The sequence below is a fragment of the Rhea americana genome, unplaced genomic scaffold, assembly GCF_003343005.1.
Source record: "Rhea americana isolate MKP2758 unplaced genomic scaffold, rheAme1 scaffold_44, whole genome shotgun sequence".
NCBI classification, from domain to species: domain Eukaryota; kingdom Metazoa; phylum Chordata; class Aves; order Rheiformes; family Rheidae; genus Rhea; species Rhea americana.
In genome coordinates, this window is record NW_028186579.1 from 1269510 (window position 1) to 1293574 (window position 24065).

Here is a 24065-nt window from a genome sequence, read left to right on the forward strand (position 1 = left end):
GATTCTTATTTAGCCAGATATTTCATAGGCTAAACTAATTTTCCTCTGATATAATTCTTTTTCTGCATTCATGGGTATTTTTAGGTATTATCTTGTTTTGTTACACATCCGTTAGTATAAAATCCTGCACAGCAGGGTATGCAGAAACCACTTTACAAGCCTTGTGCTGTATGATGCCCTCAGACTATGCTAACTATTTTAAGAGCTTTCTTCAGGGGTTTCAAGGAAGCGCTCCTCAAATGTGAGGATACAAAAGCTGTTGGGGGGGAGACTTCGGGGTGATAAAATGTATAGAGTTCAGAGCCTTTTAAGAAATGCTTACTTTGCAGCTCATCCGTGGAGAAAAGTAAAAGCATGCCAAGATATGTTACAGTGATAATTGCCTCTCTGTGATTTTTTCCAGCTCTATGGCTATTGTTACCAGGATAGCAACGACATCCCAGACACCCTGACGACCATCACTGAATTAGGCTCGCCTTTAGAGATGATTCAGCTTTTACAGACTTCCTGGGAAGACAGATTTCGAGTAAGTAACAGCTTTTTAAAAAGGGATTTTAGGAGGGCTATGAATACAAAATAACTGCAGGCCTGAAACAGAGTTTACATACTATGCCGTATAATTCACGTGTATGAAACATTTGCTTCGCTTATGATTACGTCTTGGTTTAGAAACAAATTTTAACACTCCCTTTCTGCAGTGCTTAAGGTGTGTTATTTTGTCTGTTGATGTTATCTGATTGTAGCTGGTTATGTGCTTTTTACATTGTATCTTCAAACGGTTCATACTTGTTAAAATGTMGAGGCGCAAAATTGCTGGTGTTGAGCATCATGCTGTACGGCTGGGATTTAAAGAGTAGAAGGGTGTTACATTTCTCTCCCGATGGTTGTCCTAGCTCGGCTTCATAGCTGTTTTCCACTGCTTCCTCTTCTGTTTGTCTCTGGCTAGGCAAGAGTAAAATAAGCGTGCGCACATCTCGGACCCGGTTTGCCCACCGCGTTGGCAGTTCACCGGAGCACGAAGGTCACACTTAATCTGYGCCGCGCGAAGGCGGACTGCAGCAATGCTTTGATCAAGACAGTGCTGTGTATATTGGGCCGCGCAGTCGACTGAGGTTAACCCCCTGAGACATACCGAGGCAGCAGCCTTCATCTAAAACACTTCGGGTTGTATGGCTACAGCTGCACTAGCAAATTAAACGTGCCCCCGACTGTTCTCGCGGGCGACCTGGCGTGGTACAGCCCACATTTCTCAGAGAGCAGGTRCGACAGGAGATGAGGATTTTCCCTGCTAATGCTGAGCTGATTCAGAGGTGTAATGACAAATGAAACATTTCTGAGACTACTGTAAYGAAACCTTAGATAACGTTATGCTCATTACCTTATCTAGGACTCGGTGGTCCCAGGGAAGAAAAAGGAAATAAAACCCTATCTTCTTGATACTAGAGACTTGTTTGTGGCTGTACTATAAGGCAGCACCAGCAAAAATCCTGCTTACTGCCAGAGGGAGAAAAGGGTCATCAAATCTGTCATCCTATAGCCATGCTTGCGTGCATATATACCTATGGATATCGCCACATAAACTTGTGGTATCATTTAAGTAGAATAAAAATATTCCTAGTCTGGTCAGGCAGGGAAATGACGATGGAAGTGTCAGGTAGTCCTAGCGTCCCACAGACACACAATCTGTGAGGTATTACAGCTTYGGACGTGCTCAGCCGCTGCCTTCTTCCGAAGTAGGCATTCAGGTGCTCCCCTGCGTATACCAATACTAAGGCTGAATTTTGATTTGACTGCTTTAACACGTGAGGCCTTAACAGCGTATTTTAACAAACCCAAAGATTATACATAAGTAATAAAAAGCTTGCTAGACTGAATAAGTTATGTTATTAGTTGAAAATTCCAGTATTTAACTGTGTTCATATTACTGCTAGTTTTGTATTAGTGCATTATATACTGGATTTTAAAGAAATGCATGAATTGGAAGCAGCACTTTGGTAAGGGGACTGAGTTCAACATTCAGTGGGTTTGATGTCTAATGATTACTCAAGTTTCCAACTCACAGTTGAAAAGTGCAGGGTCAGTGAAGGGTCCCCACCCCCGCCTAAGAGTGGGCATCCCCTGGGGCACGTAAGGGTCCACCTAGGCGGACAGACGTACCCACTGATGCACAGTGAAGAGTTACAGTGGGTCAGACACTGACCTTTTCAGTATATTTGCTTTCTTGTCTCCTGGAAAAAGACAAAAATAAGAGGAATCAGTGGAAAATAAGTATAAAAACAATGAAAAGGAGTGATGAATAAAGAGACAGTATGACGCCTTCTTTTGTTCAAGCTCCAGTTATAGATGCAGAGTGTTGAGGCCAAAAATCCCAGACCTTGAGCTCATAAAAGAACAGAATCGTAGACTGCATGATCAAGGCCTGTATGTAATGTGTTATTAAAAGTAAATGCTTTTATTTCTCTTAAAAGTAAGAATAGCAACAATGGGCCATACTTCAAGAATAGTGTGGGAAAACACTGGTAAAGAAGCTTATTTTGGTTTCAAGTCTCTAAGGGTTATTACAATCAACTATGTTAATCCTCTGAAAAATACCTTGGATACAGCATWCAATTTTGGAGATAAGTTACAATGCTTATATTTAGTCACATAGTTATGAATATATCTGCAATTAAAGTGGTTTCATTCATGTGCTCTGTACTAAGAAAATAACCCAAGGAACCCATGTTTTTATATTCCAGATATGTCTCAGCTTAGTTCGGCTTTTACATTACTTGGCTCACTCTCCTCTTGGCTCTGTGACATTGCTGGACTTTCGCCCTCGACAATTTGTGATCGTAGATGGGGAATTGAAAGTGACAGATCTAGATGATGCCAGTATMGAAGAAAGTTCTTGTACCAGTAATAGTGACTGTTTTATGGAATTCCCAGCAAGAAATTTCACTCTTCCGTGTTCTGTTGAGGGGCGATGTCAAAACATGAATGAAAAGAGGAATCTCTACAATGCCTACAGGTACATGATCCGTTTTCTATAACGCAAAAGGGAATTACAAATGGGCAAAAATTCTTCATCGTCGTTTGCAGTTATTTAGACCAATGAACACATACTAGCTCAGCTCTGTTACCCAAAAATAAGTTAAGCCATGAATAATTGTTTCATATGTGAAAATACTTTAAYGCGGCATTTTTAATTTTGGAAATATTTTGCATACTTTGAGTGTGATTCACCAAGTTAGTCTAGTTTTACACTGGTCAGTCATACAAGTAAAATTTTTTATAAGAGAAAAACTGAGGCCTTGTGAAGATGGGAGCCCATTAACTCTGCAACGAGACAATTCTTATAACTCTTCTGTGATGTAAATTCGTAAAGGTTTTCATCCTGCTTTTACCACCAGCTGAAAAGCGAGCTGGCCTCAGAGGCAGGATTAGCATCCAGCTCCTCTTGTGCACTCCGGCACGATACTACCCGCCTCTCCTGAGCCTGCCTTTGCTCTGATTAAAATCTTCCCTGGCTCAACTGTGGCCACAGCTGAGAGCATGGACCCTGTTGCAGTGCTCAAATGTCAGTCACGGACGATCTGGGTCGTAATCCCAAGTTTTTTGAAGCACAAGGGGGCTCCGTTTGCATTCCCTCCCTCCGTAGCCCTGGTCTCTGTGTGGGGACACGGTGGGYTACTCGCTTTCCGTGCTGCTGCCACTCGCACGTTATGGCAGTGCTGTGCTCCAGAAATGGYGGTAGGTAGGTGACAATTGCCCGTTTGGTTAGAAACTTTGAAGAAAGAGTTCAGCTGAAGCATCTACCTTCTGAATTTTGTTTTAAGGGTTTACCCTGATTTGCCATTGAGTTCTTCTGGAGCGATGACTTTGTGTCTGTGGTCTGGGCTCTTCCCTAACTTAGATCGCGCTCCTCTTAGGGCTGCGTCTGGAGCCTAGGGGAGCTTTATCAGTAACTGGCTCTTAATGCCGGGCACCTAGCACTGCTGCGACTTCATGCTGAAGGCTGCTGAGGCAGACGGCCATGGTGCCTGATGCAGATACGATGGTGGAGGATCTCAAAGCAATACCCTAATGGTGTGCTCATTCCTTAGACTTCCCTTTCAAGTATCGTGCCATTCGCTCCYTGCCAGACCACAGCGAGGAGAGTCTTCTCCAGAGAGAGTCTTCTGCTTTGGTCCCAGGRCGCTCGCCAGCATATGTGTTGCATTAGCTGACCACACTGAAGCGGGTTGTGCCACRTGACAACCAGCTGCATTTGCGCAGCGCAGTTTTTAGCATGTCCTGCAAAATTTTCCATTTCCATTTACTTGGATTAAAGATCCTGCTTAGCTAGCTAGCTTTTGGTTGTGACCATTTTACTGGTCTGGCTAAGAAACCTTTAATAGGCATCCATATATCTCAGTCCTAACTAGGGGTTTGCCTGCAATGTGGTGGGCAGGTTGCCGCTCTCGCTGAAGGAAACAGTCTTTTTCTATTACAGTTCTTAACACTTCCTTTGAACTGCTCGCCAGGGTGTAACACATGCGGTATCCCAGTGTTTGCAGTCCCTGTTTTTGCTTAATATGATGGAGACAGCGGGCTTTTGTTTGACAGCAGATTCACACTACAGTAGGCTGCGACCATCCGTGATGAAGCTTTAGCAGCAGTCTCTGTGTGCTTGGCCGGGAAGGCTTTCGCTCGGTTCTTTGGGCGTAGACTACGGACTTTGGTGTTTTTGTGCACTCTGTTGCCGTATGGTTAGAGGTTCCCAGCACTGCTGCCTCCACGTTCAGCGAAGGGTTACTAGTGCTGTTAGCTAGAAGTCAATAGCAGCGCTATATCAAACAACTGCGTAAATCCCTTGCAGTTTTAAAATATTGTAGGCCCTGGCCTTGAAAAGATAATTAGGCTATCCAGTTTGTTTCTTTATGAGGTAAATAATTAAAAGAGAGAAAACATTTTAAAAAAGACCTCCGCCATGCAAGAACTGGCACATCTTAGTTTTCAAATAGTTGCCTTCTATCACAAACCACATTTCCGTGGGTTTTCCTCCAACTGTTTGGATGAACATCTTTAAAAACACTTAAAAGTTTTAAAAGTAAGGACAATTATTATTTAGAACTGTTAATGAATGGATGAGGTGAATTTCCCGTCATTGAATAGTCTTAAATTAAACAAGATAGTTCTGTGAGGAAAAGAAGAAATGAGAAAAATCCTGATTTAAGGGATTTAATTAATTAATTTAAGAGAATCTGACAATCCGTGTTATGCAGATCGCAGATGATGCCACTGGCCTTAGAAGCTATGAGTAACAAATGCTCATATAATTAAGTTTTCCCTGTGCAAGGGTCTGTACATTTCAGAGTTGCACATGTGAGTGTTTGTTATAGTACAAGTTGTGTATTTATCTAGCCAAGAAAAAACAATAAGCTCCGTGACTTGCATCTATCCTGTGTTTAGAAAAGTGAATGACAGCTACTGAATGTTTGCAAAGAGCTGCTCAGTCAATTGGACTCTCCTGGTGGATATTCTCTACAGAGAAAAATTAGTAAAATTTACCCAGTAAATTATTCATTGCATATGTTACACTGCTCTTTAAATTTCTGCATGTATTTATATTGACTGTTTCATACTCATCACTGAGAAAACCTACATGTGCAAAATCCTGCTTGTGAAAATCATAAATATTTCTTTTTGCAACAGATAATTTTACTCTTCTGTAATGTAAGCTAAAATCTCAAGAAAATATTCATTGTGTAAGTGGAATACGACAGCTCAGTAATACCTCTGCCTGTGATCAACTTTTGCTATCAGTAACTCAATTTTTTAATTTGTGCTTGTGTAAGACATCTCTTATCCTCTCTCCTGACTATGAGTCTCTGTATGTGAAAAAAACATTTACTTTGCTTTACAGGTTAGATATAAAGCAGGACAGTTTCCCAATTATGTTACTGTTCTGCTCATTACCTAACATTTATGTCTGATACTTCTGTTTATATTGTCAGATCCTGAACTGTCCATCTCTATGTTACGTTGCTATGACACTGAGTTTGCAGTAGTTAGCAATATTGGCAGTGTAAGAGAAATTTAAAGGAACTATACGCTATTAAGCGTACCTTATGTATATTTCCCTGTGCAACGTGCTCTAGGTGACCCTGCTTGAGCAAGRGGCTTCAACTAGATGATCTCCAGAGGTCCCTTCCAACCTCAACCATGCTGTGATTCTCTGTGTCTCTGTGATAGGATATTTTTATTTTTCAGCCCTCCTTTCCTGTGTCGTAGGAGTGGTGTTTTATAAGAATATCAACATTTAAATTCTCTCTCCTGTTAGGTTTTCCCACTGTTTTATCAACAGTGATTGAGCATGGATAGTTTAGGAGCAGTCATAAAAAATATTGATTAGTTAAGACTGTGAGAAGTATGTGTAAACTCATAGATCTTTTTTGATATGAGTGTTCCAGAATTGCTATAGTAYTTTTATATGTATGCAAAATAGATCAAAATCGCTTGAATCATTACTGTTTTTTTCAGTAGATATGCATCCAAACATGACTATCCACATGAACACACCTGGCATTTAGATAAATGATGATAACAGAACAGATATTCTGAATTGCAGTTGCATTACAACAAGAGAAGAAGGTTTTCTCCTGGCTATTCATTTTAATGCCCAAGAAAACTGTAGAAAAGAAAATAATAGTTGAATAAAATTAACAGAAATCTGAGTTATGCACTTTTGAGATTTGAACCCCCCCGACCTCTGATGGTGTCCTGATAGTTTGTTGAAGTACAGATAGCTTTGCAAATAGTCACAATCCATGGGGCTTCATAGCAAATTTCTGTATTAATGGAACATTTACACATAGTTACAAGGCAGCCTTGTATGTAGCAGCTTGGTCTAGGTATGCCAGACAGCTGTGTGAATAGTCTCAGCTATATATTTATTTGACTATAGAATACGATTATATTTCCTGAATAGGTCAGTGGCTTATAAGCAATAGGAATTTTATTCCTTATGTTGTTCAGTAGTTACCAGACGTGTAAGTTTTCAAAAAAATTTTCAATATGGGTTATTTTTCCATTACAGATTTTTTTTTACATATCTTCTGCCACACAGTGCTCCATCCTCACTGAGACCATTATTGGATAAGATAGTCAACGCAACAGGTAATCTCACTAAATGTGGTAATGCCAAATATATTTTTTTAGTGCGACTATCATGCTTGGGATGTGGGGGATGGTGCTTTTATGTTCATTGCAATAGAGCCAGATTGTCCGTTTTTGCAGGATAAAATTCTCCCCAGAGAGAGAAGGCAAGAATGGTTCTGAATATCAGTGAAATTGTATTTTGAGGTTTTTAACTAGGTTTCAGCCATGCATACTCCTTCCTGGTAACTCCACACAAGGGTGAATTGCATCTTTATATGCACTTCAGTACCACTCTCACAAGGAACAATCCAAATAAAATTCATTCCCGTTCAATACACGACACTCGGTGGCCTTAGTCCCACGTGAAGAGTTGGGTCAGTGTGGACTTAACTGCGTGATCTGGAAAGTCCCTGTCCTTACCAAGGGGAATTTGAATTATAAAGATAAGATATTTCCCTGTCTCCACTGGTACTAATGATGMTTTTGTACTTCAGAAGCCAGAGGCAAATGAAATTACCCGTGATCTTTATTACTTACAAAGATAGTGCCTGTGGGAAAAGAGTAGTTTAAGTTGCAATTTGTATGCACTTTGAGGCTTTCGGTGTCTTGTTCTCGGGGTTTTGTATCCTGTGCTGTGTACATTTCATGGAGAAGTTTAACGATGCCAGGCCACAAATAATGAACAAACAAATCCTTAGGTGTTCCCTATCCTGGTTAAAGTTTGTCTCTTTTGGGGAGCCCACTGCAGTGATTGCTGCCTGCAGGCCTGGGATCCCCAGCTGGACTAGCCACCTCTTGACAAGCTTCGTTACGGAAGGGCTTGTGTCTGGTGCGAAAACCAATTGGGTAGTCACTTTGTAATAGCTAATAGGCTTTATATCCACATCACGGCACCATCATAAAGTAGGGCACCACCAACTTTTGACACCTAGGACTTGATCTGAATGCAACCTCTCTTTACTTCTGCAAAGGTTGCTCCTCATCTAAATCGTTCTTTTTTCTGTGCTTTTAAAGGAGAACTTCACTGGGGAATAGATGAAACAGCTGCTCAGCTAGAAAAAGTTTTGAATTTGTATAAGAGTGGAGAGTACTTACAGAACACTACTCGGATACCAAAAACTGGTAAAGTATTCTTTCTCAAGATTTAAAATCAGAGATTCAGCTTTGTCTTTTGTTTGAAGTTTGAAAGGGAAAATATCCAGAAAACTGGGGCTCAAAGGCTCTTGAAATCATGCACATGAGTTCAAGCATGAAATGATTTCAGGTATGCATCGTGCTTCCTGGACAACTTCTGAAGCTCCTCAGACTAACTAAGGTCGTCGGACTTCTGTAGGTGCAAGCAGGGTCTACCTGGAAGAGGGAAGGGCAGTTGAGTGCTGCTCTCCATAGTAGCAGACCTGTGGAAAATCTGTTTTATAAACTTATGCTGAGAAGTGCAGCATATCCAAACACTTCCTTACTCTGGAAGTGTGATAAATCCCCCCAAACATGAGCTGATGAGAAGATTAAAATAGGAACCTCATAAAGATGCCCTAATCCTCTGTGGATTTCCTGAGACTTACAGGAATTTCTTGCAGACTYGAGCATCTGTAGATTGGAAGAATAAAGTGGCAAAGGTTGAAAATGAAGCTGCACAATAACATCTCTTTCTTTTTCATAAAATCTCTTCTCTAGCACTACAGTTATGTAAAATGCTATTCAAGCAACTCTGATATAAAGGGATATATATTCTTCCCAAGGACACCTTGTGAAGGAATACATTTCAAATAAGATTATATAGAGTGGAAGCGTCTGTTAAGCCAAACAATTGAAAAAGCTGTTGTGCAAATTATTTTTTGTGTATGTACAATATTCATGTCAGACTGTTGACATAATTGACTGCAAGTTGATAGGAAAATTATGGTTTTGCTGCAAAGGCGCAGTAAAGAAGGAGAGATGGGTTCTAARTGAAGATGAATGTTGGCACAGAGTGTTTGAAAAGTTCAGTGAAGTATTTTCTCTGTGAAAGACACAGGAGCCAAATTCATTCCTGTCGTAGCRCTGTTAACCTCAAGGGGCCATGACGCCAGGGATGAATTTGACCCACTTATCAGAAATAATTCAATATTTATTTTGTTGTAAAAGTGGCAGGAAAATTGTTGCAGGTGTTCATTTAACTTTCTAATTTTCAGCTTTTCATCACAATCTGTGCTGAGTGATGCCTGTCAACACAGCAAAATTATTTTCAGCAGTACAATCAATAGTACAAACACGTCCTTTGTTAAAGAAGTGCCAGGAGGGCTGAAGTTTTTCTGTGATGCTGGTTGATTCCAGATTTAACCGCCACATCAGGACAATACGAAGGGAGAAAAGTTTAGGACGGCAGCAGTAAACCTAACAGTGCAAGTTCCTAGTAATACGGAGCAGAACTTCCTGTATATTTGGTTACTCTAATAAATACACATTTTTGTGTTAGTTTAATTTCATAGAGTCCTGGATAATATAAAACAGAATCTGGTGCCCTTGTTCAGGGTTAGTAACACCTTTCTGCGCAAGTAGCTCTTTTTACTTCTAGGGCACTGCTCGGGCACCTCTGTACCTCACAGCATCAGCGAAGATACTGAAAACACATGGAAATTTGAAGTAGCATATTTTGCCAGTCTAAGAGGGTGCTAAATTAAAGCTCCTGAGTGTAAATACCTTGATATGAAAAAGATCTCAACCTGTAGTGAGCCTGAGAAATCAGACATGTTTAGTAGAAGTTAATGCTTACAGGAGATATATTTTCAGAGTTAGCTGCCACATCTTTAAGATGTGCAGGCCTGTTTCTCATTTGTTCTAAGGCCACTTTACCCAAACAGAAAAGGCATTGTAATTTATTTCTATTTTAAGGCTCCTTTTCCTTGCCAGAAAAATATGAAGAAGTCATCCCGTAAGGATGAAAATAGCCCTACCTACTCATTCATATCTCTTTTATTCCACGCACATTCCTCCGTCAACTAATACTTCACTTGTAAAGTCAAGCTAGAATTCATTTTTAATGCTTCCAGTCCAAAGTATACTCAATAAATGAGAAATTCTTCTGTGGCACAGTGACATTTCAGGAGAGGGTGACAGTGGTGCTGAAAGAGGCTTAGTGTCCATGTAGCCAACCTCTCCTTGCTGGCAGGACATTCCCAGCTGAGTTGGCTTCCTGGCCAAGCAAAACCGAGGCTCAACAGTAGAAGAAATTCTATATTTTGTATAACCAGTGGGTAGTGGAGGGGGAGACAGGGTTGAAGAGGGAGGACTCTGATACTCTCCCAAATTGCGGTAGTATTTTGGTCCTTTTTAGGCTTTTGGAGGTCACTGTGTTACTCTCAGAAGGCAAAGGAAAAATATTTTTGTGGTTATGAGGTTTTTTAATTTTTTTTCCTTGTTCTACAGTATAATGAAAACTCAGGGAGATTATTTTCCAATCCAGTACTAGATTAMGTTAAAACTAGAGATTATGGTTTGGTTCTGAGGCCAGATCAGAGTTAATAGGGGCTTTGCGTTCATGTACCAGGGTGCCAAGGTCTTACAGGCACGGCTTCACATAGGTTTTGATTCAGATAATGAAAGTCTGTCAAGGTGAGTGGTTCCTGAGATTTTCACCCTCTCAAATGGCAGAAAAGACAAGAATTAACTATTCAGTGTGAGGCAAACTTTTTTGGTCTGAAATCTTAAAAGAAAAAGTAGCCATTGCCATGAATCTGCCTGGCATCTGAAGGACTGGCAAAGTAAGGCCTCCCTGGTGGATGTTCTGTTTCCAAATAATAAAAGCAAAACTAGGGGAGAATGCAGATCCAAGAAGTGCAGGCATGTTTTTTTTTTTTTTTTTTTTTTTTTTAACAAAAACAAAAAGGTTTCAAGTGATGATGCCTGAGAATTTGTCATAAGTCTAGATGTTTTGAATTATCCATTGTCTTGAATAGAGTGTTATAAATTCTTACTAGGAAGGAAGAGATCATGATCTTGGGCAAGTGATCTAAAGACATAATTAAAATATAAACTTTTAGGAAACAGGCTGTTATCTGTGTGAACTTCTGTTTTTGAAAGGAAGACCTCCTCCTATGAACAACATGAAGTGCGAAAGGTGATATTGATAATCAGTGGGAAAGTGACATGAAGAAAGTTCTTGTCAATCCTAGTGTTCCCATAAATAAAGTTTAACAAGATGACATAGTCATATTACAGAAGGTCTTGGATATTAAGCTTTCACTGTGCTTCAGTTGTAAAACATTTTATAGTGCTGTAAATTATATTATGCTCTGGACTTTGCTTTAGTATCTTAGAAACAGAGTAGAGGCACGGGAGACATTCGATAGCTATTTATATGTTCTGTAATCATAAATCACACTACTGTTAATGTTGGTATAGGAACATTACAGTGTTTAAAACAACACCATGAGCAAATACCTTTATATTTCATTGACTGTTGGCCTCCCTTGCTGCAATCCAGAAGAATGTGAATTAAACCAGGACCATGTATTTCTTTTCACATGCTATCTAAAATGGTTAAATTGTTCCTTTAATTATCAAGATTAAGAAAACTATTAAAAAAATCTACTGGTGTTTATCTGTAGAGTCCTGCCGCAGCATCAGAATTTTTATTACTTCGATCAACTGACACTGATTTGTACCAACTGGATGTCTGGCCCTTGAGTTAAGCCCCAGCCTTTCAGCTAACTCAGAATTTACTCAGAAATGCGTGAAATCAGCTAACACTAGTAAATCCGATAGCTTTGTTATTCATTAAAGCTAATAGATGACCCATTATTAGGCCTAAGGCTGTGCAAGCCCACAGAAAGGCATAATTAGCCTCTGTTGTTAGCTGAAAGTACATTCGCAATGCTAAAAAGCTAGAAGGCTGGACAGAAGGCAAAGGCACTTTGCGTTTCCTTTGTCTTGAGACAATTTGGCAGGATTATGCTGTATGTAAACATTTACAGTACAACAGTGTTTTGAAAAAATATTCTGCAGGATCACTATAGCAACCTGCTTAGGAAATTGTAAATCTCCGCAAGAATTATTGGAGTCAAGTAGGGCGGGTGTGTTTGTGCACACGTGCATGCGCGAGAGAGAAATTTTGGGAAGTTGCTGAATATTGTTTGAGACAGTTTACATATCCTATGGCAGGCTGAAACGCCTTAGCGTCCTGGAGGCGTCCTGCCGAAGGCGCGTGCAGGCTCTGGGGGGAGCGTGCTGCAGAGCAGCCTTTGCAGCCCAGATTCCCGCTTTGTCTGGCGCTCGGGCGTTTTGTGGTCCGTTCCCAGGGGTGTCAAGGCAGCTTTGTGGTGAGCTGAGAGGTGAAGATACAGGGCACTGAAAACGTGTGGCGCTCTCTAACTGCTACCATGCCAGAAGCTTTCGTATTAATTGCATGGGCAYGCAGAGGGCTCCCGGGAGGTTTTGCCCATTGCACCCCGTACAGTGCGGGAAGCGCAGCAAGGCACCGCTGGGTGGTAGAGGGAGGTTGGTGCGGGGGCAGCAGGCAGTGGTCTTCTCCCAGCACGTAAATGAGACGGGGAGCCGACGTTCACCTCCACCGTGAGGCTGGCAAGGTGCAGCTTTTCCTCTGTGTCACTGGTTTTGTCATTAGTGCAGGGTTGTAGCCTTCAGGCAGAGAACAGTGACTGGTCGTTGCTCACGTGGGAGAAGCACATCGCCGCGTCGTGCAGACAATGTGCACTACTTATTCAGCAGTTTGTTCTGCTCTGATTCCTTCTGCCTGCTGTTGCTAAACTTCTCCAGGTCAAACTTGGCAGCTTACAGCAAAATAATTTTTGCTGCTGGACTAGAGCCTAAGTTGCTTTGAAAAAGATTAACAGAGTCACTAAGTATCTTTTTAAAAATCCTACAGTCATCTGTCTTCAAATTTAAATACCTCCGTCTGACCCTATGTGCCTTTTGACACATGCATCAGCACCACTGTTTTTAAGAGCGAGAGGGCCAGACGTTGCTTACGCGCAGTTTTGGCACTCAGTTGTTTGTCTTCAGTAAATAGATGTGCATGGCAGAAATGGCAGTGGATACGGAATGGCTCTGTAGCTGCAGCCTGGTGAGCTGGCCCTGGATCGTGGTGTGCAAGGCGGAAAAGAATCCAGCTGTGCGATGTTAATAGGAATATAGTGCAGCATAACGTGTCATTCTTGTTATTTCTTCGTGTTTCAGTGGCACCACAGGTTCCAGTTTGAATGTGGCTCTACTGTAAGTGCAATGGAAGCACAAAAAAAGAGGCAGTGTTGCTTAGCTGGCAGCCTACATGCGTGAAGCAGCTGAAGGGTGAAAAATACACGCAGAGAAGTAATACTTACTTGCCTTATGGCAAATAAGTGCCCTGTCAGGCCTTTCTGTCCTTCCAAACAGTTGTGAGTTGTCAGAAATGTTCTAAAGCAGAGATGCCCGGGATACGCCTAGCGAGTCCTTGTCTCAGACATAGCAATAAATAGCTTTCCATAGCACATTCGTACATAAGCTTTTATGAAGCCTTTTGTCTGAAGAATGTTTAAATGTGGTGTATTGAAGCATGAGGAAATTTTAGCGTAGAATGAATCATACTGAAACATAAATGTGTTATTATCTGTTTAGAATCTGATTCTGCTCTCCTTAGTCTCCCTGGGAGACTACCACATTTAACTGAGATTGGTAGGTTCAAGGTCTTTCTGCTTAATTGCAAGCAAAGCAATTAAAAGTAAATACAGATTCAACTGTCTGTTTTATGCTAGAGTGGAGGAAGAGAGGAAGGAGGAAAAGGAGTAACATGATTTCTGTTTCAAGGATGAACATTATTGCATCTGTGTTGTTGACCCATGGTGTATTGGCAGGTGATAACTAGAAAAGAAAACTGGGCAATTTTCCAACTAGTAGCTGTAGCTGGTAGTAAAAATGCAATCTGGCTGCTGTGGCTGAAATAAACGGTCATTAGGACTGATTAAAGTCAGATTTAGGGTGACTCAAACAAGCTAAAAGGGGGAAACCACAGGCGGTTTCACATAGTTTATAATATACTTGTGGAGTTATTTATATGATTCAGTCTAGTACAGTGAAAATGAGTATGTTTATAGATTATAGTTGGCTTTGGGACAGCACAGGTGATTTTTGATAGGTTAAGATTTTTAAGCCTTGCTTTTCTTTTATAGTTTTACAGCGGGCAGTGATGCTACAGATTGTTTTTAAAGCTGGCGTGAGAAGATGCTCATTTTGCACTGGTGACAGCTGCGCAGATCAGCCTAATCTTGTTTYTGCTACTTGCAGCGAATGGGAAGTGATAGAATTCACTCAAAGAAGCTTAATTCTGATCTCACTTATGCTGACTCTGTGTACAACTTTGTTGAAGTTTCTTGATTCATGCTGAGAACTGGCAGAGCAGTTTTCAACACAGTATGTTTTAAACAAGTTTTCAAAACAGTGGAAATGAAACTTTTCACAGGAAGGATATTTTCTCAATGGTTTTTCTGTCTTATTAAGAAAACACAAAATACAAAGACTGATGATTCAATTGTTGATTTATTCTCATTGTTTCATGGTCCCTATTAGCTTATAATTACTTTTTWAAATAAAGAGGTTGACTTGGAAATGGATGGTTTTGGAATGATTGAAACAGCATGTTTTCACTGATCAGAGCAAACTTCAAAAAACATTTAAAAACTATTAAACAAGTCTGAAAATAAAAAATTTCAAGATTTGCATAGATTCCACATACGAAAATAGTTTGAAATTTCARAATGTTTATGTGACAGGAAAAATGTTTCCTGCACAGATTTATTTGTATAACTGAGCAATGAATCAGCTCCCTTCTGCTAAGCTGGAGTAAATGTGTTATAAGTGACATCAAAATCAGGTCTACTGCATTACATTTTATTTGCTTCAATCCTCACAAAATCAGGAAGCGGAAAAAAGGCTTCTTTTTTGGTTGTGATGCTAGTAAGAATGTCTTGCATTTCTCTGATCTATTCCTTGCCATTACTGTGATAGACTTTATGTACTCTGTGTCAAACTACGTATATGTATGCAAAAGTGTAAATTTATGGCTGCATTTATAGTATTAGGCAAGTATTTATTGGTTTTAAACACCATTAGTCTGGAAATCGACCAGAACTTTGACCTTTTTATGATGTGATTTACTGCCGCGAGCCTTCAAATTCCATGGGCTCCATTTAAGTTAGTTTCAGGTCTTGGCAGGACAAAAACCTGAGCTAGAGCTGTCTTTAAAGCAGTGGAGAATTGCTAAATTGGCCATGTAGCTGCACTGTAGTGACCGGGGTGATCATTTAAAGGGGTAGGGGAAACCCAGCGCTGTAGCTGAGATTTGATATGGTTGGCATTAATGTCTCTTTGACTTACTCTGTGTCTATAACATAAGATAAGTTTGTGCTATAGTATTTTTGTCCTGATGCGTATTTCAAAGTACACCGCAAAGGCTCTGCCAGGTTCCAGAAGCATGGAACGAGGAGCTCTAGCTGTGCTTCGCTATAATGGATTATTGAGCAAATTTTGCATAAGAGGAGAGCAGCCCTTTGAGTTAGTGCAACGAGTATCAACATTTGGATTCATTATATGTTTAGATATCTCATGCAGATTAGGCATTTCCATCCTGTATAATTTGGACTTGTATCTGAGGAGCTGGTGCAGCCCTGATTTGACTGTGAAGGCTAYGTAGTCACACATACGCAGTGTGAACATCTATTTCCTGCTGGCTGCTGCTAATAGAGTGCAAGTGAAAACAGGAGGAACCTTCATTGCTGGGACACATTTTAATAAAGAGGCATCCTTCAAGAATGCCCTTCCTTTTTCTGCTCCTACTTTATGTGAGAAAAGTCTCCTTCTTCACAACGTGTACAAATAAGGGCTAAAGGGTCAGCTCCCTAATTTGTCTCAATGTAAACACGAGATTCCAAAGATATTTGCCTTCGCTTTGCAAATTAGGAGGGCAGCTATCTTGCCGTTCTCGAGATAAAGCAAAGTTTGAAGAAAGATGCAGTTTCCTCAGACCAGTGCTTGGTTGGTATTGCAGTGGGTTTCTGGTTTCTGTAGGCTCAGATGTGATGCRTCCACAGGGATGTAAAAGACATATGGACAGCACTGTCCTTGGAAGAGAGTGCCTCTAGGTGTCTYGCTATGAGTGTAAGGGGAGGGGGAATCATTCGTAATAATAAATAGTTTAATATTGCCCTATATTGGCTTCCTGGGAAGGCGAGAGCACCAGGCTGATTTGGGAGCGTGAGAGCAGATGCGGGGCCATAGCTGGGCCCTCTCTTTGCTCCTCTCTGCTGTCCCTCTTCCAAGGGGAAGGAGCTGCTGGCGCAGTCCCTGAGTGTATGGGCGGTGATTGCSGGCCTCTCTTCCGCAGGCCACACAGGCAGGCAGAGGAGCTGCCTTCCTGCTTTTCCCCTGTGTGGCCACATCAGGCAGCGGCACAGTTGGTCCTTAGTGAGTAGCTCAGCTCTACATGTCTGTTTTTAAAAGGACATGAAAGAACGATTAAAGGAAAAATGTTGTAAGACTTATTATGCTAGTGGTAGGAAGAAAAGTGGTGTGCAGAAAAGGAAGTTCAGGAGTGTCTGATGTGGCCAGTTCTTCCTTTTCAGCCATATGGTCCTTGCTTTGACAGCAAAGCTAGCTGGTATTTCCTTCATCATGAAAGGTCTGGTCATGCTCCTGTTGCCGCTGACTTTGGTGTCTCTCAGTCTCTCACGTCGAATCTCCAGGTGAATGTACAATCAGGCTCTCAGGCATGTGAACACGAGTTTTGAGAACTAAGTTAGTGGTCTCTTTGGATGGTGCTGCAACAGTGACTCATGCTTGTGATGCTGGTGCGGCTCCTTCTTCTTGGGCAAAACCAAATGATGGAAAGAGAAGCTTKCAAGGGCGCTGTCTTGGTGCTTCCCCTGCTCCATTCCCCCTCCACTAAACTTCCAACAGGTAGGATAGGCAGGGTGCTCAAATCTCYAGGTATTTCAAGATCCGTGCCAATTTGGGGTAGCCGCCAAAGTGTTCTTTGTGGAGGCTATATGCCTCTAGGCTTTCCCTTATACTCCAAGGACTTCACATGTCTGGCAGAACTGAGCTAGGAACAATGATTTCACAGCCAGGAAAGTGTTCTTTGTATGTAGGTCACACTATCAGGTACTAACTTTGTTATGCTACGTGATTTACGTACTGCACCCTACGATCACTGCAGATCATGGTGCCTTCCCTGTTTTAGGGCCTGGCCAATGCCACCACCCTGCCTAACAGGGATCTGAAGGAGAGGAAGGACTGCAGTTGTATTCTTTCACAAGATGAGGACATGCTGAATCCCATCTTGGAGATTTACTTGTTCTCTTGAACTCACAAGTCAGGACCTCACTTTCATGATGACAGTTGTTGCTGGCCCATCTCTGTTGATAAATGTTTCTGAGCTGCCCAAATGATTTACCAGGCTCAGTCACCTTGGAAAAGTCAATAAAAGGGGAGAACTTTATCTTCTACCTCTGGCAGAACCTCAGCTCATGTAAATCACTGTTGCACTTTTGAAAYCTGTTCAAGCAGTCGAGAGTCTAACCCATAACAGTTGTAATGGGAAGAGAGAGCGTTGAGAGGGAGGAGAGTGCTGTAGGCATGTTAAGAGACATAGCTGTGAGCAGAGGAGTTTAAAAGTGAACAGTAATTCAAAATACGGGCCGCTCAGACAGGCTCCTGCCTTACAAGGAGAAAAATATATAATGTGGCATTGGGGCTGCTTGGCTAAGTCAGTACCTGACTGCATGCCAAGGGCTGCTGCAGGCTGATGTTAGTCACTGCTGTTGGGAGCTGGGCGAGCTCAGAGGAGCGCTTCCGGTGAGGAACCGGGACACGATCCCTGCTAATGGCGTGAGTTAGTGAGATGTGTTCATTTTCTTCTGCTGCAGTCAGTGTGACCATTTTGTGGCTGTGCTATGGGATTTGGTGGGATTAATTGGTATGTGGCACTTCCATAGTCATACRAAGAAAAGTTGTGAATGATCCCATTTTATATCCAGTCAACATGTCATAAACACCGATGTAAATGGTTATATATGGTGCAGACAATGGTGGATTGGTACTTTTTGCATCTCATTTTCACCCATTATTTTACTGACCTTGGCTGCAGTGTACAATATTCAGGAGTTATCAYACAGAGGTGTGTGTGATACTATATAATATTATTCAATTACACTCTGTAGTTGTTGTCATCATATGGTTTATACAGAAACTGGGAAAAGAAGGGACATTACCTATCCAGCCAGTAGCAGTTCTGATTTATGCAGCAACTTTTCGTCAGAAGAAATGTATGCATATTTTTGGCAGTGAAATGAACATTTTAAGTGAAACTGTGTTTTGATTCTGTTTCTTCCTTTGGGAGTGTGAGTCTGCCTTTTCTGAGTCAAGCTTTTTTTTGCCTTTGATTTAAGTGGGACATGATCAGCTCTGATTTAGCTTCCTTTTGGTGAATGTGTCTTATGATACTTTTAATGAGCTACACTTGGAAATGAGTGCATTTACTGCATTTCTTTCACACTATTTCAGACTGTGGTGTGAATGAGCACTTGTTGATGTATAAGTCTTCTCGTAACYGGAATACTGGTAGTTTAGAATTGGGTAGACTCGCTGGTCTCTGACTTGGTGGTGTTTGTATAATRCAACGCCTGAAATATTAGCAGGCTGAATCTGCAACGTGAGGCAGAAAACGCCTGAACCAAAGTGACTTAAGAACAGGCTGTGAGTCRGGGCAGGCAGCTCCAGTTTCCGTAACAGATACAATTAGAAGAAATATAGAATGTATTTCTTTTTTTGAATAGGATGTGTGTGGGGGGGAGATGGGAGGGAACTATCAATTTGTGTGCCTAGAAGCTAAATAGAAATATTTATAAGTGATTAGTTGAATTTGCTGATGCATTCATCAAAGAACATCCCCCCCCCCCAAGCAGCTGGGAAACCGAGAGGAGCTGTGCACAGAGAACAAGAGGAGCTCATAAAGGCAAGTGAGACTGAACGGCAGCCAAAGGAGACGAGTAATCCGCGGGCAGAGCCGAGGCACTGGGCAAGAAGCAAGCTGACATGCTTCACGTACTTTTTTTTTCCTTCTCTCAGAGGCCCATCAAGCAACTCCCCTTTTGTGCTAATCTGAGCAAGCAAAAAAGTTTGCTTAATTAAAAGCCTGTCTTTTCTTCCTTCTCTAAAGGGGCTAGAGGAAAATAGCGTGCTCTTCTAACTGAGAGGGAGGGCTGGGAACGCCTGGTCGGGTCTCACCCTGACAATCCCGCTCCCTGTTAAGAAGTAGGACAGTGAGTCAGTTCATTCAAGTGGATGCTGTTTATTCAAAGGGACATTCTTCCTGTAAAACTCCTAATAAAATCAAAGCCTCATCTGCGCAGTGGGGAAGRGGAAAGCGTTTTGTGCACAGACTGTTTATTTACAGACACTTTCTGGAAAAAGAAAAASGTGAAAAGAAGAAAGGAATAAAGGAAAAGCAAAGTAAGGTGCAGAGCTAYAAACACGTTTGGGACTAAAATGGGGCTGCTGTGGTCTAGCTGTTCACCTTTTCCATCACATGTCCCTCTCCTAGGCTGTTGCAGTAAACTTTGCCTGATGAAAACAGGAGTTTGCTAGAGCTTTTGAAACGATTGCTTTGCTCTGGTTAATTGCAGAGTACAAACGGGTGCCTGAAGCTTTTATTCCTGATGAGAACTACAGATGCTGGCCATCTTACCATCATAAGGGCTGCCTCCTCTCCGTGTTTGATGTCAACGAAGCCATCGAGATCTGTGACAGCTACTCCCAGTGCAAAGCTTTTGTCTTGACTAACCAGACAACTTGGACAGGTAGGTCACGGATGCTGCTCAACGTAACGGCAGCCGAGTCATATGTTCTGACTGCTTTAAGCGAAGCAGTGTTTTAACACAGTTTGAGGAACATACTGTGCTTGTCCATGGGAGCCAATATCACGAGCCAGAAATGGGATAGCTTCTGAAGCTTCAGCTTCAGCAGAGCATGGCTCTTGGTGGGGGAGCAGCAATCTGTGACTGKACTCCAAGGAGCTGGCACTGAGGGCTGGCATGCGTGGGCTGTGGGGTTCTTCAGCTTGGGGGGACAAAACTTTATTTTAAAATACAGCAGCAGAAACAACAAAAGTCCATTACTTGTTTCTGCAGTTGAATGTGCAGAATATGRCCCAGCATTTGGATTAAAATAAATCTTTCCAATCCATATGGTTGTTGCGGTTTGATGCAAAACCAAACAGGTTCTCCCACGCATCCAGCCAACTGGGACTTTCCGACTGATGTAAGCGATGCCCTGCTTCTGATGGGAATGGTGTGCTTCTCTCAGTATGGGTTTGGCTGAAGGACAGGAAGGAGGGAGTATTTAAAATCAAGGAGAAATAGAAGTGCCCAGCACTCTGTATCTTGGCCACAAAGAACTTTGTAGGGGAAAATCCCACTTGCCACCATGACTCATTTTCTTGTCTTGTCTAACAGAATGTAGCTCATTTGAAGAGATAAGTATGTTTTCCAAGAGTTTTGTGGGCCTGGTAGTTGCAGTGTGGTCCCACTGAAGTCAGTCAGTTAGTGCTGATTTACATTAGTGCAGAATTGGCCCTGGCTCACTACTTCTGAACCAGTCTGGGGCTTATTTCAAGGAACTACACAGTAATCTGAGAAACTAAAATGTTGAAGTGTCTAGTAATCCTCTGTAGCTGCAGCTCCAGAATGGTTTAGAGGTTGAGCGGGGCTGAATCCCATGCAGATGAGCAGGAGGCTCCTAACCTGCAGCCGTTCCCACTGCCCGGCAGAGCTGCGTCTCCCTGCAGCCAGCGCCGGCCACATCCGCCTGCAACGTTCCTGTGAGGTGACTGCACCTCGTGAAACGTAATGAAGAAAGACAAGTAAAATCCATGTTCCTTCGTAGTCCTCACACAAGACAAAACTCCCACTGAAGCCATTTTTTCTTGTGTGGTGACTGGTGGTGGACTTCCAAACATGTGCTGCGGCCTTTACTGCCCAGTGAGTGCCCTGTATCATCGTCACCCAGGCAGAGCTGCTTTCCTGCCTGGGATTGCCATCACTAAGGCCAGGGTAGCTCCCCCTGTRCCGTCTCCGAAGGGAAGGATGACTGATGCTAGCCAAACCTTGGGAAAGCTGATATAAGTCTTTACTCTGCCCAGACTTCTTGTGTGGCRTGTAACCTAGCCCCTAAGACTCATCTTTCGGTCTGCAAAACTGAGACCTTAGTATGTCTTAACCTTATGTCAAAATGTATCCTGTGTGCAGTTGGAGGCTTTCATTGTGCTTAGGTGAGCAACATAAATATACACCAAGCCAGGCTTGTATAAATACGTGTCTTCGAGTGCAGGCCCCCAGCTCTGAAAGCATTACAAATGAGAAGAAACCTCAGAAATTTCCTGCATGTTTTAGCCAACRTACTGCTATGTTTTTTCTGAATTTCTTGTGCTTCCCAGAGATGGAAACAGACTTCCATGGAATCCAGAAAAAGCTAATTTATATTAACCTTGCCAGTGACTATTAACTTATCACATCAAACTATCTATAGTCAGACCTTTCAAGTTAACTAAGATACTAAAAAAAAAAGTCTTACAGCACAGGGAAATTCATATGAAGTTTAGAGCAGGTCTTGTTTCCTGTTACAATATTAAAAGCAAGTGAGTCAGAGTAGCAATACTGTAAATCTTATTTATCATCAGCTTTACTGTGTCATTCCTGATGTATGAGCACTTAGTCTGCGAAATGTGGAAATTTGGAGTGGAAATTTGGTCACTAGTCCAGGCATCCAGTTTGCCATGTGATACTCTTTAAGAAAATAGTGCTATGGGAGCCCCCTAGAGAAGCAGGCTGGGAGTAAATAACATTTGCTTTTCTGAACTTTAGAGAGCATGAAGGCAGAGGTTGAATAACGAACATCTTCTGTGGCCTCAGTGCCAAGGAGAGTCAGCCACAGTCAGGGTCTGTGGCATGGCAGGTGCTCATCTAGGTGGAGGTAGGGATGTGAATAAGATGCCAGTTCTGTAGGTGTGGGGAGACTCAAGATCTGTACTATGGGTCCCACAAGTACCAGTGGGTGAAACCTCAGTAACTTCAGCCTCACTGGACTTGGATGTATATGTGGCAGGTGACCTACACTGCCCAGGATGTTCATATCTTGCTAGAGTTTTGTTATCTGAAGAGTCAAACCTTGCTATAGCTTGTTTAAAACGGAGAGCTGCGAAGATCAGCAAGAAATGGTTCAGGAAAAACATGTTGCACGGATCAGTTTTGTAAAGATCCAAGTGAAGATGATACTGCTTCTGTACAGTCAAATGAATGTCCTTCATTTAAGCCTTGAACCCAAGCTCATTTATATCGGTGGGAGAGTCCTTAAATACATTTTCAAAGATTATGTGAAATTTGTATTAAAATCTTCAGACCTTTCCCTCATTTATATTGAGCTAGCTATATGTAGCCATAGTTTGGTAATAATTATGTAAGGGTAAGCATACTGAAACCAAGGAACATTCAGTGTAATTTTAAATGAAAGCATTTCATTTTTATACCAGTTGAAGTTAAGAAGGAGTTCAGTCGTGGCTTGCCTAAAGAGCATGAGATGTCAGTGTTTCAAAATAGGCAATGGGCTCATCACTTCTAATTACTTTTTTTTTCTTTTTTCYTCCCTTTCCTGTTCTGCTCAGGTCGGCAGCTTGTCTTCTTCAAGATGGCCTCAAATCATATCGTGCCCGATCCTGACAAGATAACATATGTGAAAGTGACAGRTTGACAGCTAAAGTGGTCCAGTTTGACTCGTGAGTGACAAGAGCTGTTTGTGTATAAATATAGGCAGCTGTTATGTTTAAGATGGCTGTGGCCAGAGAGATAATTGCACTATTACTCATTCTAATCTATAGAGTGCTAAACAAAACTTTAAAGAAACAACCTGCATGACCAGGATGAATGTGCAATACAACAATGTTTTGAAAATGTGATTTTTAAAACAAAGCAAAATACAAAATGTGATACACTGTTAAGGTATAATTTTGGTTATAAATCAGCTGGCAGCTCTAGCTTTTCTAACCAAGGTTAGCATAAATTTTCTAGCCTGTGCCTATTTGCATAGGGATGAAAGCTGATCATTTCTATGAGAAGTCTGCATCCTCTGCATTGATATTTATTTGGGCAAGTACAATCACAACAGCGTTACTGAAGCATATCAGTTTGTAACCTAAATATCAGACATTACTGAAGACAATCAGCATTTGTATTAAAGCTATCAAATATGCAAGACCAACTTATTTGTCATAATGAAGGAGTACTTCCTCAGTGAATTGGTTATGTTTAGAATTGCAAGACTGTAGCTAATTTTTATTTTTGCTTCAAATGCTATCATAAAGTTTCATTTTTAATTTAAAAGAGCCACGTTGTAGGTCTAGCAAATCACATAAGCATATGAATAGTCCCACTGAAAGGGTAGGGACTTACCCAAGTGCTGAGTGCTTTGCTGAATAGGGTAAGGCCTAAGCATATGCTTACAATTAAGCCCATGCTTAAGACTTTTGTTGAATCAAGTTTGAATTGTTCGTTAAGCCACATCTTTGACAGACTGGCAAAGCAATCCATCTAGTGGAATTGTACTATTTTAATGAGTATCTTGCAATTATTCATATTTTTTATCATCAAATCCTTGGTTTTCTAAGGCACTGCTTGCTAATTCTTAGAATGAATGAAGTAAATGACCTTAATAATGGCAAATGAACGCTAGCCTTAAGTCTATATAAAATGCATTTTATAGGCATGGTGTGTCTAGAGAATTTGCTTTCAGTGAAAGCAATAAAGTAAATGCTAAAGTGACCAATGTCATACTGTTTTGTAGTTTGTACAGTCAGGAAAAAATGTGCTTTTGTTTCTTAAATTGTTTATTTTTGTAAAAAAAAAAATAAATACAATTTCTTTCCTACA

At 41.4% G+C, this 24065-nt stretch overlaps 1 protein-coding gene across 1 annotated transcript; it reads left to right on the top strand.

Moving 5' to 3' along the window:
* On the top strand, positions 1–24065 carry PKDCC (protein kinase domain containing, cytoplasmic). The gene is made up of 6 exons (XM_085315827.1): positions 1–526; positions 2739–3010; positions 7061–7140; positions 8137–8244; positions 19773–19946; positions 22805–24065. Exons 1-6 carry the CDS (start codon positions 485–487, stop codon positions 22888–22890), a joined length of 762 nt encoding a protein of 253 aa, XP_085171953.1. The 5' UTR covers positions 1–484; the 3' UTR covers positions 22891–24065.